The sequence below is a fragment of the Trypanosoma brucei genome, chromosome 3, assembly GCF_000210295.1.
Source record: "Trypanosoma brucei gambiense DAL972 chromosome 3, complete sequence".
Taxonomy (NCBI): domain Eukaryota; phylum Euglenozoa; class Kinetoplastea; order Trypanosomatida; family Trypanosomatidae; genus Trypanosoma; species Trypanosoma brucei.
The window spans coordinates 693,819-711,851 of NC_026736.1; the positions used below are offsets into that span (position 1 = coordinate 693,819).

Sequence of the window (18,033 nt, forward strand, 5' to 3'; positions counted from 1 at the left end):
AGCTCGAGGTGGTGATGGCTTGCGTACGCATAGATATGTACGCGGCGATATGTGAAGAAAGGGAACGAAACGAAAGAAGGGTTACACACAAGCACCCTCACATGCATAAAGGTGGATATGCATATGCACTCACTGACTGGTCCGCACGCCAAACAAAGAGAAAAGGCGTATGTGAAGGGACCTCGACTCCACGCGTGTCTCAAATAATCTTGGGCCGTACGCAGTAGTGCGGCCCTTCCTCCACGTACTCCTCAACCGTAACACACATCTTTTTGAAGGTACTCAACTGGGAAAGAATCGCCCCGCCGCAAACAGCAGCGTGAGCCGGATCCTTCACGGCGATGTATTGCGGTCCTTCTCTCTGCGTAACTGTGAGAGCATGTGTCATTGCTTCCCCAAGTACTCGCCCCACTCCCGCCATGCCTGAGGCTGCTCCAACAAGTACCCAACGATCCAGCGATGGGCACTCCAACAACGATTTTTGGTACATGTGCCGCAGAGCGTTTGGAGCACTGGCTGTCGGTGCATTGTAAAGAAGTGCCTCACCCGCTTCCCGACATACAGACGGGCTGAGCGTCATTGGAAAGGTGCTCCCATCAGGAAGTGATATCTGTCGGGACACTGCAGGAGGCTCATCGCCAACAAAACATACCCTTGACTTGAGCGCGAGAAGCACCGGCTCACTGGCCTGCGGAATATGGCGGCGCAACACCGTGTCGGTATTCTTCGCTCCAACAGAGCGCACATCCTCGCCTAAAAATGACTGCGGAAACCCGTTCACCACCGGGACCGCGCGAACACCCCCATAGCCCACATCCACACAAACACCCGTCGTTTCTCCCGAGGAGAAAAGAGCCGTCGAGACGCTGTCCACTAGCGAAACGCGCTTAGCACCAAGGCATTCAAAGCAGCACTTCAGAAGCAGCTCGCGTTTCCTCCGCGGTAACCATGTGTCCGTCAGCAAACATAGCGTGAGCGCAGACCCAGCGGGGCATGTGTCTGAGATCAACTCGGCAACATGTCTACCGAAGAGCACAATGTCTAGCGAATCATTAGCCGCGAAAGCTTGAGTTGGAGCCTCGTTAATATTGAACTCAAAGGCAGAGTTCTTATCAGCCTTTGAAATGCAGGTATGCTTCACTGTATGTGATCCATAATCAATTACACATGTAGCGTCCATGTGATACTGAAATATATATATCGTTTATTAGGGGGGGAATGAAACTGTGCAACACGTTCAATGAAGGGGGAAATGGAAAAAAGGATATGCATAACGAGGCGCAAATGGGGTAACGTACAATAAAAGACATGCAAATGATGTCCACAACCACCGCACCGGCACTGAACATCAACTTAAGCGGGCTTACAACGGAAAAAAAACGGGGAAGGCGAAAGACCATGGGGGGAAAGAAGGAAGAAAAGTGACAACGTGAAGCTGCTGCATGCATTTTATTACACAAGAGCGTGTGCGGGTGGATGCGTGTGTAATAGACTGAGGCGGCTACTGAACTGTAACAAAAATCTTCACCAATTCCTCCCACCGACTTCACCTGCAGGGGGGTGGAAAGGGAAGGGGAAAGGGGAAAGAGCCGCGGTTGCGGACTCAGTACGTAAACGTCATATAAAAATGAGCCCCAACTGGGGAAGAAATAGAAAAAAAAAATGATAACAACAACAAATGAGAATAGTGACGAATCTCAACAGGTACACACACACATATATAAATATATAAATATATATATATATATATATATACGTGAAAATAATGTAGCGATAAACCCTCCCAAACATAAAGGCATGACAACGGTAAAAAGAGGAGAGCCACCTCAACCCCAGTCACTCAGCGCTGTTGTTATTGTTAACCGTTTGCCATCGTTGCACCTCTGCTTCATCCCTTCCTTTCTTTTTACCTTTTTTTTTCTTTTCCGTCTCTCTCTCTCCTCGTCTCTCTTTGCTCTTGCTCCCTAAACATCTTGTGGACGCTCCACTTCACTGTTTCTTCTCTTTTACCTCACATCCAACAGGGAAGGTGAAAGTTCAATCACCCCTACTTTGGATCAAAAAAAGAGGGGGAAAGGCTGCGCGACTTTACAGTTTGCACAGTCAAACATATTTCCTCCTATTGACGCGGCAAACAATGGTCATACGGAAGTAATTAGCAATACATACCTCCAGAAGCAGTTAGGCATTGCAGTGCAAACGCCCACATACCTCAAAAAACGAAAAAAAAAAAAACATGAGCGTATAGAACAGGTCGTTTAGGTTTACGTAGAGAACGGGGAGCGATGGACCTCAAATATTATCTTAATGGGGAGATGTACGCCGGACACCATCAACAAATACACCAACACGGGACGTATATTCCGCAACGGCAGGTGCCCTTCCCTCAACAATGAACGTATCATCAGCAACATTCGCCAATCGGTGCATGATGTCTTTGTACTGTTGAACTACTGGCGAATCCCCTTCTGCCGTCGTGGGCGTAGCGCTTTCAGCCCCAACACACCGCCCCGTCAAGCCTTCACAAGCGGGAGAGGAATACTGAGAACCCGCTGCAAGGGATGATTCCTCCATTAATGACATCACACGCTCACCATCACGGTTTACGGTTCCCTCCCGCGTGTCATTAAGTCCCACATTAGCTCCTGATGTCGCTGCCTCTTCCTCCCCAGGGTAGTTAAAAGTACTACTCCAATTCATCTTGGGTGTACGCCATGGTAACTCCTCGCGTGGGCACTTGCCATTCTTTGCGAAATATTCACCATATTTCAACGCACACTTCTGCAGTTGGTTCATCACCTTTGGAACGATACGTGTTGTGGTGAAGTTTATAACACTGTGCGGAATAGAGCCGCATGGATCGCTGCAGGTGATATACGACAGCAGGCAGCCCCCATCACCAAATGGTTGTATAAGGTAGCCGGTAATGATGGAGCGGGCGCGAACAAATTGTTTCTTTTCCGGGCAGTTCGGGTGTTTGACGGAGTGGTTGAAGATGACGAACTCACCATTGGTGAACTCCATCCACGAGCGAAGGTTGCAAAAGTCGCGGTTCTTTAATGGCCACGGCAGCTTTACGGCATAGTAGCCAATATCATTGTGTGGGCTCAAGGTCGCGATATTTTTACCTTCCAACATGTTCTCATCCCATGTCGCGCGGTACCCCGCATCGTGTAAGGTGTCGTAAAGATCTTCACACGTCACTCCTGGCATCTCTCGCTTCACACGCACGATATTAATTCCCGTGCTTTTGTCCTCAGGTGGCCGCGTTTCCACAAGCGTGTGAGAATCGGAGTATTGCTTCGTCCATGCATTTGTTGAGAGGACCAACTCCTTAAACTTACGGAAATCGCGCAGTACCTGAAGTCTATACTTCTCTCCAGCAGACTCAACAAACACATCTTCTGTCGACATTCTTATTAACAAAGACACACTCTCAATCACACGTACCTTAATGATATGTAATAAGTCCTGGACAACCCCAGGGAGAGAGAGAGGGGGGTAAGTGACAGAATTTCACGAGAGAAAGATCTGCTTTTCTTTTTTTCTGCACCGCTTCCAGCCTTCGGTTTTCTTCCTGAAGTCTCCTGAGTTAAACAATAAAAGTAAAAAAAAGGTGCAAAAGCAGGGGATGAGAAAGAGGAGAGCATTACCTGTGCGGTAAACATATAACAATCTTGTGCTCGAATACAGGGAAAGAGAATCGAATACCGCCACATAACAACAATCACATCAGCATCAACGATGTCAGCAAACCGCACACGAACTTCCGAACTTGCATTTAAAAAAAAAAAAGAGTCGAACAACGCAACGCAACACAGTGCAGAGCAGAGCATCGTTACGAGTAATATACGAATAGCAAGACTGTTTTTCGAAGTCCACATGGCATTATATATATATATATATATATATATATATATATATACATATACAAATGAATGAGTGAACGAATGAGAAGCAGTGGTTGAACATCCACACGTACTCTTTCTGATACTGTTTTTTTTTTCCTTTTTCTCCCTTTAAAGTGCCTCACACTTGCCCTTTTTTAAAGTTTCCTTGTGCATTTTACCACACACACACACACACACACCATCAGCCTTTACAGACATTTTCAACAACCGAAATGCGCGGAATGTGCAATTTTTCTTCTTTGATTCATGCAAACGCAAACATTTTTTAGGGTGCATTTGTCGCTATCGTCATTGAAACCTTCACATATCTTCACAGACCCTTACTTATTGACTAGGAGAATGATAAACACCTAACTGTAAAAGTAGTAAAGGAAAGGAAAAGGAAAGAGAAGAAAAGAGAGAGAAAAGGGGGTACCGAAAAAGAATACAAAAAAATAATGGGAAAAATAAAGTTCACACACACACACGAAGTAAAGCCACACAACACTACCTGAAGTACATCCAGCGCCCTCCACCGTGCCGCATCTTCCTATTATCTTGCTTTCTCTATCATTATTCCACGTGAAGAATGATGATAAAGGTTAGTGTCGCTTTGTGGTAAACGGGGAGAGGGGGGAACAGAAAAAAAAAAAAGAAGGAATAAAAACGAGCAAAGAAGCGGTTTCAATCTTGCATTTCTCGCGTGTGCTTATGATTTGAATAAACACACATCTATCTAACTTGTTTCTTCTTTTTATATTTCGAACCTCTTCTTCTTTCTCTCACACACGCACACAAGTACACGCATGCACATTGGACACTTCTTTCCTCGCATTATTCAAAAAGTAAAAAGATTTATACTTACATCTGTCATTTCATGTAGATTTCCCTTCATCCGTCTCTCATACATACGGCCTTATCTTTCCCCTCCTTTCCCCCCCCCACTTCTTGCTTCGCCGCTACTTTCTCTATTATTCCACCCTTTACATGCACATACACATACAAACTCACAAACATATACATATATATATATATATATATATTGTTCATTTATTTATATTTGCGTGTATCAAGCTGATGGATCTTCTAAATGCCGCATACCACATCGTAAATACACATGACGAATGGTAATAATAACAGCACCTCGACAGAGAGGAAGGGGAGAACAGGAAAAAAAAGGGGGGAAGAACCCGGTGTCAAGTTTTAACTGAAACAAAAGAAAGAAGAAAAGGTACTCTCGGGCGTATACTCACACAATCATACGGGACGATATACCTCATGTCGGTGGATCGACGTCCAACCTTCCAACCACATGATTGGAACCTAACTTTGCGTCACACCCCGAATGCACATGCATGGAGCCATCGAAACTGTTATCCACCCATATTCCCTTTCCGCCCTGAGACACAAAAGCACAATGCATGCCACATTCCCTCACCATATTCCCTTGCACAACAGGGTCACTGCCCTCCGTAACATATATCCCAAACTTCGATACATGTTCTACAGAATTCCTTTCCACAGAGCCCGATGATTGCCCTCGGAAGTAAAAGCCAAAGAGAACATCGCGGACACGATTGCGTGCAATGACTACCCTGGCATTGTTAGCGTGCACGCCATTGACACGGCACTCATAAATGTCACAATCCTCCACCTCTCCCATTGAGCCGGTGGAAAAGTAAATGCCGTCACCACCCGATTCGCAGTGATGAATGCGCGAGCGTCTGACCGTCAATTTTGCCGCCTCCCCCACCCGAATCCCATCACATCCGTGATGAATGTCGCACTCTTCAATGACGGCATGTCCTTTGCGCACATCTACGCGTCCACGCACCTGTAAGCCCTTCAAAGTGGCATTTGAACCAATAACAATACCATTTGTAACGATGGTTTCACTTTCAGTAAGGGACGCATCCCGCTCCGCTGTGACGGTGATGTCTTTAAATACTTTAGGCAGTTCCTCATAAAGGCCAGGTTTCAGGAGAACCGTGTCGCCATCCACAGCAGCGTTTATGGCCTCTGTTATGGAGCTGTAAGCCCCTTCCTCACCTGGATTGACAACGTGTGTTGTAGTTTCCATCAAATAACTCTAATGTGTAAAACTCCAAACTTTCGGGGGTACACAGGTTCTAAACAAATATGTTATTTCTTTACCTTTTTTTTAAAAAAAAAAAAAGAAAAATATATGAAGGAAGAAAAGGATCAACTACCTACCCGCTGTCGTTGTGGGTACTACGTATAAACGGTTTTTTTTTTGAAGAAAAAAAGAGGGAGAGAATATGATGAGAAAACAAACGGCAAAGGTGAAGAAGTATGAACGATTGCATAAATGCATCAGCAGTGCAAGGATGAAGACACGAAGGTCCCCTACGTTACTGAGCGACACCGTCAAACAACGAATAAACTAATGATAATAATAGTTTTGTGAAATATCGGTAAAACGTGTGTACCTGTAATGTAAAGGCCGTCAGAAACAAACTTTCCAACTAGCATAATTCATTCAGAGCGCGGTGTAAAACAATTCATCATCGTACAGCTTCCAATTGTTGCTTCTGTGCAAACTCGGAGGAGTTATTCATCACACGCTTGTCGTAGCCACGCTGGCACGTTTGTCGTTTCAAACAACATAACCCTTTCCCCTTCACATTCGTCATGCAAAAGTCTGAGGGTGAGCGCAGCGACATGTAATCCCTCCTCTGCAGCGGCTTCATCCGTTTCTACTCCACAGATTCCCCATCCCTCAGCGGAGACGCTCTCCTTTAAACGGTATAATGATCCAGCCATCAACCCATCCGTGTCGGAGCTGCAAGTTGCCTCAACAGTCACAGACACCTCTGGGAGCGAGGCTGCCACAACTTCCATCTTGTATGATGTATAGAAGGTTGTGGACAAGAGGGGAATTGATGAAGGTCCCAACGGGCACACGCGAAGAAAAATCTTCATCTCCAGCCGCACCGCTTTGGTGGGAATAGAGGATGAAAGGAGCAAAATAAGGCCGGAAGATGACGAGGAAAGAAGATACGCGAGTGTGTGCATTGGTCCCACGCGGGCCCGCTGTGCAACGGCCCGCGCATACGCATGCGTTGATGTCCCCGAAGGCTTATCCGCAACCGCCAGCATGCGAGGCAATACCGCCACGAGTGTGTTACACTCCTGTAAAGAACCCTGGGGCATCACAGAACGCAGTGCGAAGGTTTTTGAATTCTCCCTGTTCAACTTCTTAGGGACACAACTGGGGTGAAGCCTGAAGTATGACTGAACAAATGCCTTCATCCCACCGTGACGGGCACTTTCAAAGGCAGCCAAGGCATCCTTTGTCCACTTGACGCGTATCATGGCGGGACTCGAAGAAGGAAGTGGGGACATCAGTATCCGGTAGATGACATATCTGTTACTCAATGGTTTATCGTCTGGTGGGAGGCGTCCATCAATTAAAAATCGCGTCAGGGAGAGGTACTCCGTCGCTATTTGGTGGTTTTCATGTTTCTCCAGAGCATCGCATAGGCTACCCATGATGCCGTGCGCCTCAGCCGCTAGAAGACAAAGTCGCAACAGCTCCGCGGATCCCCATACGCAGTCTGGAAGTACGCTAAAGAATGTACCTGGTAATGAGCCCAATGATGTACGCTGTGCTGCCCGAAGCAATGAAACACAAGAACTAAAATCAACATCCCCCTCAGCGCCTTGAAGAACACACTGAAGAGCGTGATGCCAGTGCCCACCCTCAGCAAATCCCTGCAAAATGAACCGCCGCGACTTGAGTGAAGATGTGCCAAGCCCCAACGGCGCGCCCTCAGTGGAAGCGCACATGACTACATCGGGAGTGCGAGCGCAACGTAACGTTCTGAGAAACTTCTCTGGAACCTCACCATAGGTTTGCGCAACAGTCAACGCAGCCTCCCATGGGGACGATGGCGGCATCCCGCAGACAACAGAACAAAACAAACGGTGTATCGGTGGAAGCGCAATGGAGGCAAACGATGTATAAAAGGCGAGTGCCTCCTTCCAACGCTTCGCATCACGCAAGGCATAAATAGTTTGGAGACACGCATCCTGAAGAAACATATCCTCAGCTGTCGTGCGTGGAGGATCGCATGCAGCAATCATATCGACAACATCAAGCGCACGCCACCACTGACCCGACCGGCGTGTAGCCTGCCCCAATGCAGAGGCTGTCATGAGCGAGGCGGTTTCATCCTCTCTGTGACTTTCTCGAAGGAGTTGAAAAAAGACTGAGTTCTTGCCTGCATCACTCAATAGGCGAAGAGCCGTTGGCAGTGTTTCCCGCCAATTTATGTCACCACGCCCGATCGACTCACTCATGGACCGTAACGCAGTCTCCCACACCAAACTGCGATCAGCCAAAAGCACATCACCGCACTCGTTTTGAAAAGCCAAGGCCTCTTCAGGGCTCCGATGAAACAAAACCTGCCGAGAAGCGAAGTAAGCCTCTTCTCCGCCTATGTTCCACAGCACCCGCAATACAGCAGAGCAGTTGCGGGAGGAACCGCCAATTTTAGCGAGCGCCTCATGGCTCAAAGATGTGCCGCAGCATGCAACAATGTCCGACTGTGTACGAGAATCAACATCAGACATAAGCGACAGCATGTTTCCGAGACTCGAGCTAAGCTTAAACAGGCGATACCTGTCGTCCACATCCTCACGATGTTTCACCTCAGTGAAAAGCTGCCGCAACAATTTAGTGTTTCCCTCAGCGCGGCACCTCTCACCCATACGAAGGATAGATGCAGGTGATACCTTTTTAAATGCCTCCACGGGAACTCCCTCATCCGTTCTAAAAATGAAAGGCCGCAGTTTATCGGAGACAAGAGGATCAAACGTCCGTCGGATAAAATCTCTTGCATCGATGTTGCCGCAGTGCGCTACATACCAATCCAGAGCGTAAAGAAAAACCCTATATTCACGTGCAGTTTCCAATGCTTCTCCACCTCTCATAACACGTAATGCATTCTCCGCATGCATCTTGATACACTCGACCATATCTGGTCGGAAGCTCGCACCAACAAATGAAGAAGAAAGTACATAAACTATGCATAGCCGCAAAATATATTGTGTGTCTTCCCTCAACACAGACATGGCCCGCTTCTCCCGTAGCCACTGAACATTCGATGCAAATGCCAGGACGCGCTTATGTTTATCCCCGTAATAAAGAACTGTAGCCAATAAAGCCGCACTGCGAATGTCCTCCCCCTCATCAATGTTGCCGCAAATGGCAAGTGCCTTATGCCAAAATGACTGACAGTACGGCATCCGGCGCTCATGCGGTAATGAAAGTGCATTGTTGAGTACCTCCAACGCATGTATTGCTGAGCGACGACGGAAACCACTATGTGGGGCTGCGTAGAGTTGTGCCGACAACTCCTTAAGTGCCTTTGACCAGGCTGGCAACTGCGAAGCGAATAAAGATGAGTTGTTACTAACCTCCAGTTTTAATGGAGGCGATGGCGATAGAGGCACGGTTTCATTCATTGGTTCCATGTGTCTGCCATAAAGCTGAAAGAAAACATGTGAATCCGTTGCGATGTGGCAACACCGAGGGCCAATAAGTCGGCTCCCCGTAAATCGCCGCATTACTGCCGGCGCCATGTGTATTACTAGAGGCATACGCATATTTGAAAGGAATGAAAAAGGGGAATAAAAAAATCATAAAGTGACGGCGACAAATGAGATGAGTGAATGTGAGGAATAAAAATAAAAAGGAGGGGAGCCAAGCCGCCGTGATATGGCGGAGAATCGAAGTGGATGATGCCAGCAACAAAAGCAAAGGAAAAAAAGAAAAAGAGAGAAAGAAGAAAAGCGACGGATAGCAACAAACAAAACGAAAAAAAAAAATGAGCAGCCAAATGAAGAACATATGAGCGAGAAGAGTTAAAAAAAAAAAAAAGAAGGTAAATGACAGCGGATGACGGTGTGTAAAGGAATTTTAAAAAATTGGGGGAGGTAAGCGCACAAAACGAGTAACTGAGCAGTATTACTCGGTAATGTTCATTGCTAAAACGAAAGTAAAAAAATATATGGTTTAAAAATAAACAACAAATAGTCTTAAAACTGGGGGAACAAGAGAAAATAGCTGTGTAGACGTACACAAAGTGGGGAATGTAATTGCGTCCCTTTTCTGTTTACCGCTCTTTTTCCCTCCTGTCGGTGTCTGTTTTTATTTTTATTTTCTCTTCTCTTTCTTTCTCCCCAATCACTCTCTTGCACGCGAACTCGTATCCATTTCATCCTTACATTACTTTTTATCTTTCCTCTCCCCTTTGAATTCTTGTTTCCCCTCATCCCTCTCGTTTCATTTCACTCCTGCGTGCCAGTTCCAGACACCTCCGTTATTTTCACTATCATCATTATTGGTGTTATTGTTGTTATTATTATTACTAATGCTTTTCATTACTATCATTATTATTATTATCATAGTTATTATTTTCATAACCGCTAATACAATTACGACAACTACCACCACTTTAACTGGCAACAACAGGAGATGAAATATCTTCCCATTCCTCCTCCCCATTCCCTCAACTGACGGAAGAAACGCGATGTGACGTAACAACAACCAATCAAAAATAAAACAAAATAAAATGAAACGAAACGAAATGAAATGGAATGGAATCAGCAGTGATAGTGACGATTATAATTATGATGATGAAAATAAAAATTACTATTACCATTACTACTAGTATTAGTAATAGTACAGTTACTTTCGTCTATATATGTTGTTACCTGTTTAGTGATATCATTATGTTACCATTATTATCATTATTATTATTATTAATATTCGCTATTACCATCACCGTTAGCTTTTACCAAATCATCTTTTATTATTTTTTTCCGATTTGTTTTGATACACATTATTTTTCTTTTTTTTTTATTTTGCTGTTGTTATTGTTGGTGGTGGTGTTTCTTTTTTTTTCTTTTTTTTTTCCCTCCCCCAATTGTTTTTTAACTTCCCTTCCCCTTCACCCGCTATTTTGTATATATAAACGTATGATTAAATATATATACATATATACATACATAAATATATGCATTATTCGTATATAAAGTCATACATACATTTTCATGTATTTTTTATATTCAAATGTATGCACACAAGTAAAAAAGAGGGGAAAGAGAGGGGACTGAAAAGAATGAAAAAGACCCACGTGTAGGTTATACAAGCATATAAGTGTATAAAAACTTTTTTTTTTTTTGTTAAGACACGAAAAATAATTTTAAAAGAAAAATAAAAAGAAGGGAAAGCAAATATTTTTTTTTTAAACAAGAAGGAGGAGCAGCGAGGGGCACAATAAACGATAATAAAAATAATAATAATAATAATGTGCCCGCCCTGCGCGTCTTGATGGAGAAGGGGATGAGGAGCAAATAATGATAATAATAATATGAAAAATGGAACTGAACGGCAGAAGCATTTTTAAAAACAAAAACAAAAAAACAAAAAAAGGGGGGTTACCACATTGCTCCAATGCGCACAAGTCATTTCCTTTTCCGCCTCTATTTGCTACTTTCAAAAAAAAAAAAAAGAAAAAAAAGGGAAAAAATGAAAAAAAAGGAAAAAAGAAAAAGTATTTTTGTATTTATATATAAACATAAGAAAGTTTGTTGGTGAACAAAACAAAAACAAAAAAGGTAAAAAAGAAAAAAAGAAAAAGCGAAGGTAAAGTCAAGCAAAGAAAAAAAAAATCCTAACAGTCGCAGACCGCGTGCTGTGAAACTGAAGAAAAAAAAATTGCCCTGCAAGTAGAGGTGAAACTCAAAGGAAAAAAAAAAAAAGTACAAACGCGCACGAGAAAGGGAAAAAGATGCGCCCATGTACGACTTTATTGCATTCCGTTTCTGATGCTGCCGCTGATGTTGTTGCTGTTATTTGATATTAAATCACTTTCTTTCCCTTCTCCGTCCCTAATTATTTGTTCATCCCTCTTTTTTTTTTTATATTTCATCATCTCATGTAGGATTTGTTCCTTTATTTATAATTTACCTCTCATTCACACCCTTCCCCCTTCTACTTTCCCACCCCTTTCCCACGAAGAAATACGTGTATATATTTATATATATATATATATATATATATATGTTTATATTTACACACGCGCGCAAAACTTTCTCTCTACATTTCTGTCTTTCTTTCTAACAAAAAAAAAAAAGAAATCTTTTTCTTTATTATCTGTAATGCCTTTTTCTTTTTCACCCTCACGCGTGTGTTGCGGCGCTTACATTTTTCCCCATCCTTCCATCCTTCTTTTTCTTTCCTTCCTTAAGAAGCATACAATCAGTTATACAACAGATTCACACTACTGCACAAGTGTTTGCCAGAGCACTTTCTGTTTTATTTTATGTTGTTACTAACCTCCAATGAAGTCTCCCCTTCCCTTCCTCCTTCCAAGCATGCAGAATAATAATAATAATAATGAAAATATCGCGTGTACATATATTTAATTATATATGCCATCATCTTTTACTCGCTTTCCCCTACACTCACTGCGGCTCCATTGCTGCCGAAGCATATGGTTGTGTTTGAAAAGGAGAATTTCACTGATATTATTAACACCCTCATCCGTAGTACCAGTTAGTGTTCCTTTCGTTTCAAGTGACTTCGTGAGTCCAGCACTAAACTGAAACGGATCCGCTGAGGTTATGGTGTGTCCTTTGGCCATCATAGCGGAGCCATCCCCTACGGGGCGCTCAAGTGCTGTTGTTGTTGTTGTTGTTGGAACTGTTGCTGTTGGAACTTGCCATACCGCGCGGTGAAGCCCAGCCCTTGGAGACACCACACCCTTTTCTTGAGTGTTTGTGTAACAACGGGTTGGATGGACACCATACGGAATGAAAGGCGTTCCTTCGGGTAGTTGCGCTCCCCGTGCGATTGAAATGCCGCCACTCGGTTGATCGAAAGCCTCCACCTGAGGTGCTGCTTGGAGGTTCTGTTGTGAAACCACACCTGCAGTTGGAGCTGTGGATGCCGAACCCCTGGCAGGAGTGGCTTGTGGCACGCGATAAGGCCCTTGAGAAGTTACGGGTTGGATGATTTGGCCATCAGGCGACATTTGTACGACATGTGTTGAATAATATGGGCCCTGAGGCTGGGGATACACTCTTTGCGCCGGCTGAGGCACCTGAAGTGCCGTTTGTTGAAAGTATGGCATTTGCATATACACCATGCGCCCGTTTTGTGGTGTAAGCATGACAGTCTGAGTCGGCACATGTCCGTGACCAGGTGAGGAAGTCATTCCAACTGTTTGATACGCCGGTGGGTTCACGTAATATGCCGCTCCACCTGCAGGTGTCATTTGAATAGTTTGCATTGGTGAGGGCGGGGCAGCAGCGGCTTGAATTCCACTCCTCGTTGCCTCCACTGGTGCCGGTGCGGTTTCATCCCTAATGGTAAAGGAACCGGCAGATGCTCGAAGTGGAGACAGTGGCGGAGCCGGTACTTTCATGTTGGGGTCATCCGTTCCAAATACAGTTCGTTTGCCGTCTGCCGTGGGACAGAGGTGCCAACAGCTCGAAGATTGTAGCATACGAACAAAATCAAAATCCATCCTCTACTGCAACGCTAGCTACTGTGAATTTACCCCTGCTCTGTAGTCTAAAGAATTGAAGGAAAAGAAGGAAACGAAGAAATGTACATGCATATATATATATATATATGTGTGTGTGTGTGTGTGTTTGCTTGTTTGTATGTTTACCACATATGCATAAGTGGTAGCCACGAGTATACACGCGTTAATTACCGTTATTTGTATGTTCATCACCACACGCACAAAGACAGAGAGGAATTCTCCAGCAGTGATGGGGGAAAGGATACAGCAAAGAAAATGTACAAAAGTTGCGTCATCTCGGTTGATCATTGCCTGCAATGGTGGGCATGTATCGCATGGTAAATAAAAAGACACGAATGAACTTAAAAAGAAAAAAGGAAAATACACGACAAAGGAAGAACACTTTTATTACGACCCTAGATAGAAGTAAAGTAAGGGAGAAAAAGAAAAGGAAATCGCCAACAAACTAAAACAATAATAACGCATAAAACCTCCTGTATGGCCCTTTATTCGTAAGGGGGATAAGAAGAGTGGGAACTACATTAAAATCGAATGTAGTTTTTACATTTCAAAAGTGGTGCACCTTCCATAACTTTTTCCTCTCTCTTTTCCCCATCAGTGGAAACATCCGGAAATTGGCTTCTTCGTGACCTCACGGTATTGATCTGATCGTTTTGTTAAAAGTGAAAAAAAAAAAGAAAACAAAAAAAGAAGTGAATCACAATCACTGCTGCCCAGAAACTCATTCAATCAGCTCACCAAACAATACGGAGAGCAGTGATGAGAAGAAAAAATGTTGCCACCTGGGGCATATACAAACAAATTTGTTTTGCGCTTACACTACGCCTCCTCTTCCGTGCAAAGGAAGAAGAAAAACGAAGACTAAAACGTGAAAAATAGGAAAAAAAAAAAAGGAAATCGTCAAGAAAAACACCAATACTACTCGGAGAAATAAATATGTAATCACGATAACAGTGATAAATGTATATATATATTATATATATATATTCTTCCCTATATATCACAATCGCCACAATTACAACAAATGTAAAACCAGAGAGACACACCCTTCGCCGCGCTGTATACTTTCTGTGTATGCTTGATAATTCGGATCCGAAGAGGGAAATATGCTGAATCTACAAAAGAAGAAGGGGAAAAAACACAGATGGGGTGTTGGCCCCATGAACCTTCACATTTCCCTTTTTTTTATCGCTTCTCTCATCTTTCTTCTCATCAACGTCTTTCCATCTAAAATTAAAAAAACCCATATTTTTGACCCTCCTGGTGGGTCACCCAGTTTCTTTTCGTTTCCTTAACAGTTTGGCGTTGCTGATGAAACTGGTGTTGCGATGGGAAATGCGGAAGACAAATACCCACAACACACAAAGAAACGAACCCACGCACGCACGCATTCACACACATGCGATAGAGATCAGAAGTAAAAGAAAAAAACTACGATTTCAAGGACCCACCGACGCATTTGCAGCTGCCACCCTAAGTTGCAAAACAGCCGCATCAGCATGCCCCTGAAGGATTTCATTACTGCGTGCAGCGCTACCGGAACGCAGCTGCTGCCGCCGCTGTCGCAGCAACTCGGCAGCCTCGGTGATCATCGCCTCACGCTCAGCAAGCGTGGAGCGCAGTCGTCGGTGCTTTTCTTCGTGATCATGATTGAGTCCGCCACCTACACGCATCGCCCTCACATGCAGCAGAAGGTCATCCATTTCAGAATACTTCCGTACAAGTCGGTCATCCCCATCCCACCGACTAGGAGATGTTGAAGAGTTCAATGCACGGCGAATGGGAGTACTTAACGCATTATCCCTCTGGGGTATCATCGCGTCTCGCTCACTTGACCTGAATGGAGGTGGTTTTTCAATCCTAATCTCAGGCACCGAAGCTACACATCTTGACGGAGCTATTTGGTGCTGATCAAATCTATCAATACGTCCACCCTTCTCAGCAGGACACGCACTGTGGCTGTAACCTACTTTCCCAGAAGAAGGTGCTGACGAATAGTCATGCTGTGTTGGGGCGTCAAGAAACCTCGGTGTATATTCTAATCCTGCAACTCCATTTACCCGTTCTTTGGTACCCGTTGACCCCGTGCAACGCCCCAACTCCAAACGAAATGGTCTATCCTTCCCGTGCAAGTGGTCCACCCGTCCCTCACTCATGGCTCGCGGTTCCTCTAACGCCCCTGATAACACGTCTCGCCCTTCCACCGATGTGTTTATCGGACTTGCGTAGCGGTGGTCATCGACTCCATGATAACGACGTAGCAAGTTATGTGTCTCACCTATTTGTTGCCTCTCCCTGCTTTCCCCATGGTTGGAAACGACTGAGGTGGAAAGACCGGGTGGGTTTGCCATCGCGGCATACTTCGACCGCAGGACCCGGAGGTTCCGTGAAGGCTCCACAATACCTGGAAACAGCTGCTGAACCTGATTAAAGAGCGGGATAACAACAGAATCTAGAAACGCAATTTGCGACCGCCCAACGGATGTCGGGAGATCGAAACCGGGAGTAACGGGAAGACCGCGGCGGCGCTCCTCCTGTGCTTGCGCGGCGTGTTCCTCCGTGAGCACAAGCCATTTTGCTGCGATGTCTGCACCACGACTAATCACACCAAAGTCGGCTGCCAGAAGAAGGAGAGAGAGGGCATCTACCCTATCGTCAGGAGCACCGTAGTCGAAGCCGCCCTCTCGTGCTTTTGCTCGCCAGTGCTCTAAATGGTCCTCCAACACTGCGGTATCTGTTCGGCAAATGAGTTTTGACACGATAGTCTTGAACCTTAGGAATGACTCATCATTCATACGACAGGTGAAATTGAGCTCTGGCACCTCCACTAGCTGAAAAGCAGTGGCCACATGCATTTGTTCAAGGGTACCAGGGCCGGGGTAACGATAGCACAGCGGGTCGCACGTCCGCACCAAAAACTCATTCGTACGCCCCGGGTGCCGGACGTCAAGTGCAACCGCTGCAAAAACAAGGGCTTTCAACTCCACAAGCGTCACGTGTCTCATGAGTGGCTTTGTGGCGGAGGCAAGCGAGAAAACAGCCTGCACCACATCCGCCGCGCGCACTGCGTTATGGAACGGATTTGGTCTGTAATTATTTTCTATAGCTGCCACCATGTGGCACCACCTTTGCATCTCTTCCTCTGAGGCAAACATCTTCCACCGCGTGACAACCTCGGCCGCTACCGTCTGTAGTGCAGAAGGTACAAGTGAGGCGACCTCTAGAGTATCAAACCCCCAGTCACTGAAATCGATGCCTTCACACAATGCAACCTGCAGTTTTGTTGGGACAACAGTCAGTATTGTGGCATGTACTATAGACGGATGAGAATAACGTGCCGACATCGGGGCCGAAGATGACGAACGGACCATCTCGAGAGATTTTTGCTCTTGCCTAGGTTGTACAACCTCCCCCGCGCCATCCGTGCCGCCCCTCTGTGGGTTTTGAGCAGCCTGCTCCTTAATCTGGGTTTGCGTGGCAATTTGGTGCACCTTTCGCTGCGCACCTTCTGCATGCCCTTGAAATTCTTGCAGTTTACTGCTCAGAGCGCTGTTTTCCCTTTTGAGTCTGCTTATCTCATCTTGGAGTTTGCCAACTACTCGACCTCCCTCATTTGTTTTTTCTGCTTGCCCAACAAACGGCACGGACGGTGCCTTCTCCTCCTGCACGGTATCGACGGTGGATTCCTGCTTGCGCACGGAGGCATTGCGCTGCTGAAGTACCCTTGGGCTAGGTAACGGTGCTTTTCGCTCTAAATTAACCTTTTCCGTCGCATTCATTCGCATCTTAGCGTCTGGAACCCTCAAATGTGCATCCACAACCACGCGATCAGATGATGTATCTGAGGGCGGTTGCACCTTTGTCGCGGTACGGATGCGTGATAGTTTTGACGACACGTTTGGAACGGCGTAAAGCGGAAGCACATTCAACGCGGTACTGTCCCTGTCGCTACGTAGCATAAGGAAACAGCTCACACAGACTTGGAAAGGCCTGTCTCCGGAAAAAATGACACATTCCGTCTGCACACACTGGGAGCAGCACAACTTGGAGCAGCACGGACACACAGTCTTCGGTGTAGATGATGTAAATACTTTTCCACACGTGGGACAGTCGTAGTCCTTCTGCGAAAATCTTCCACGGGGGGAGTGCGAACCGTCGTAGCACACCATTACCTGAAGTTTAAGAAAAAAAAGGGCGTGCGGCAACGGTCACAGTTCAGTATATTACCTGAGTGTACTGGAAGCGCAGTGCGATGCGTAGCCATAGCAGAAAGAGGTGGTAAGGGGGAAAACGAAGAAAGTACCAAGAAAGAAGATAAGAAGCAACATTCCAAAGGCACAGAACACACTGCTATGTCATTCAAGAAAAAGAGAATTTTTTTTAAAAAAGCGTATTTGCGCCAGTTTGTTTGTGCGCATGTATATGTGTATGTATGTATTCGCGGATCATGTGCTCACTCGATGAGCGCCATTAGAACAACTGTTAATACGCGCCCAGTCGCACAGTGGCATGCACATGTGCATATCCAGCAAACTATGTTGACTGACACAAAAGACAAGTGT

General features: G+C 45.3%; 11 protein-coding genes across 11 annotated transcripts; 3 read left to right on the forward strand and 8 right to left on the reverse strand.

The window, feature by feature from the left end:
* Positions 1-199: 199 nt before the first annotated feature.
* TbgDal_III3110 (actin-like protein, putative) lies at positions 200-1,180 on the reverse strand (the record flags this gene model as incomplete). The annotated part of the gene is made up of 1 exon (XM_011773962.1): positions 200-1,180. The coding sequence occupies one exon, from the start codon at positions 1,178-1,180 to the stop codon at positions 200-202; it is 981 nt and encodes a 326-aa protein (XP_011772264.1).
* Positions 1,181-1,662: 482 nt separating this feature from the next.
* TbgDal_III3120 (hypothetical protein, unlikely) lies at positions 1,663-1,968 on the forward strand (the record flags this gene model as incomplete). The annotated part of the gene is made up of 1 exon (XM_011773963.1): positions 1,663-1,968. The coding sequence occupies one exon, from the start codon at positions 1,663-1,665 to the stop codon at positions 1,966-1,968; it is 306 nt and encodes a 101-aa protein (XP_011772265.1).
* Positions 1,969-2,304: 336 nt separating this feature from the next.
* On the reverse strand, positions 2,305-3,414 carry TbgDal_III3130 (hypothetical protein, conserved; the record flags this gene model as incomplete). Its single annotated transcript, XM_011773964.1, has 1 exon — positions 2,305-3,414. The coding sequence occupies one exon, from the start codon at positions 3,412-3,414 to the stop codon at positions 2,305-2,307; it is 1,110 nt and encodes a 369-aa protein (XP_011772266.1).
* Positions 3,415-3,440: 26 nt separating this feature from the next.
* On the reverse strand, positions 3,441-3,884 carry TbgDal_III3140 (hypothetical protein, unlikely; the record flags this gene model as incomplete). Its single annotated transcript, XM_011773965.1, has 1 exon — positions 3,441-3,884. The coding sequence occupies one exon, from the start codon at positions 3,882-3,884 to the stop codon at positions 3,441-3,443; it is 444 nt and encodes a 147-aa protein (XP_011772267.1).
* Positions 3,885-5,166: 1,282 nt separating this feature from the next.
* TbgDal_III3160 (hypothetical protein, conserved) lies at positions 5,167-5,970 on the reverse strand (the record flags this gene model as incomplete). The annotated part of the gene is made up of 1 exon (XM_011773966.1): positions 5,167-5,970. One exon carries the CDS (start codon positions 5,968-5,970, stop codon positions 5,167-5,169), a length of 804 nt encoding a protein of 267 aa, XP_011772268.1.
* Positions 5,971-6,461: 491 nt separating this feature from the next.
* On the reverse strand, positions 6,462-9,521 carry TbgDal_III3170 (hypothetical protein, conserved; the record flags this gene model as incomplete). Its single annotated transcript, XM_011773967.1, has 1 exon — positions 6,462-9,521. The coding sequence occupies one exon, from the start codon at positions 9,519-9,521 to the stop codon at positions 6,462-6,464; it is 3,060 nt and encodes a 1,019-aa protein (XP_011772269.1).
* A 993-nt stretch (positions 9,522-10,514) lies between these two features.
* Positions 10,515-10,952, forward strand: TbgDal_III3180 (hypothetical protein, unlikely; the record flags this gene model as incomplete). The annotated part of the gene is made up of 1 exon (XM_011773968.1): positions 10,515-10,952. One exon carries the CDS (start codon positions 10,515-10,517, stop codon positions 10,950-10,952), a length of 438 nt encoding a protein of 145 aa, XP_011772270.1.
* A 450-nt stretch (positions 10,953-11,402) lies between these two features.
* TbgDal_III3190 (hypothetical protein, unlikely) lies at positions 11,403-11,720 on the reverse strand (the record flags this gene model as incomplete). Its single annotated transcript, XM_011773969.1, has 1 exon — positions 11,403-11,720. One exon carries the CDS (start codon positions 11,718-11,720, stop codon positions 11,403-11,405), a length of 318 nt encoding a protein of 105 aa, XP_011772271.1.
* Positions 11,721-11,747: 27 nt separating this feature from the next.
* TbgDal_III3200 (hypothetical protein, unlikely) lies at positions 11,748-12,257 on the forward strand (the record flags this gene model as incomplete). Its single annotated transcript, XM_011773970.1, has 1 exon — positions 11,748-12,257. The coding sequence occupies one exon, from the start codon at positions 11,748-11,750 to the stop codon at positions 12,255-12,257; it is 510 nt and encodes a 169-aa protein (XP_011772272.1).
* Positions 12,258-12,343: 86 nt separating this feature from the next.
* Positions 12,344-13,450, reverse strand: TbgDal_III3210 (hypothetical protein, conserved; the record flags this gene model as incomplete). The annotated part of the gene is made up of 1 exon (XM_011773971.1): positions 12,344-13,450. The coding sequence occupies one exon, from the start codon at positions 13,448-13,450 to the stop codon at positions 12,344-12,346; it is 1,107 nt and encodes a 368-aa protein (XP_011772273.1).
* Positions 13,451-14,910: 1,460 nt separating this feature from the next.
* TbgDal_III3220 (3', 5'-cyclic nucleotide phosphodiesterase,putative) lies at positions 14,911-17,640 on the reverse strand (the record flags this gene model as incomplete). The annotated part of the gene is made up of 1 exon (XM_011773972.1): positions 14,911-17,640. One exon carries the CDS (start codon positions 17,638-17,640, stop codon positions 14,911-14,913), a length of 2,730 nt encoding a protein of 909 aa, XP_011772274.1.
* Between the last annotated feature and the right edge of the window lie 393 nt (positions 17,641-18,033).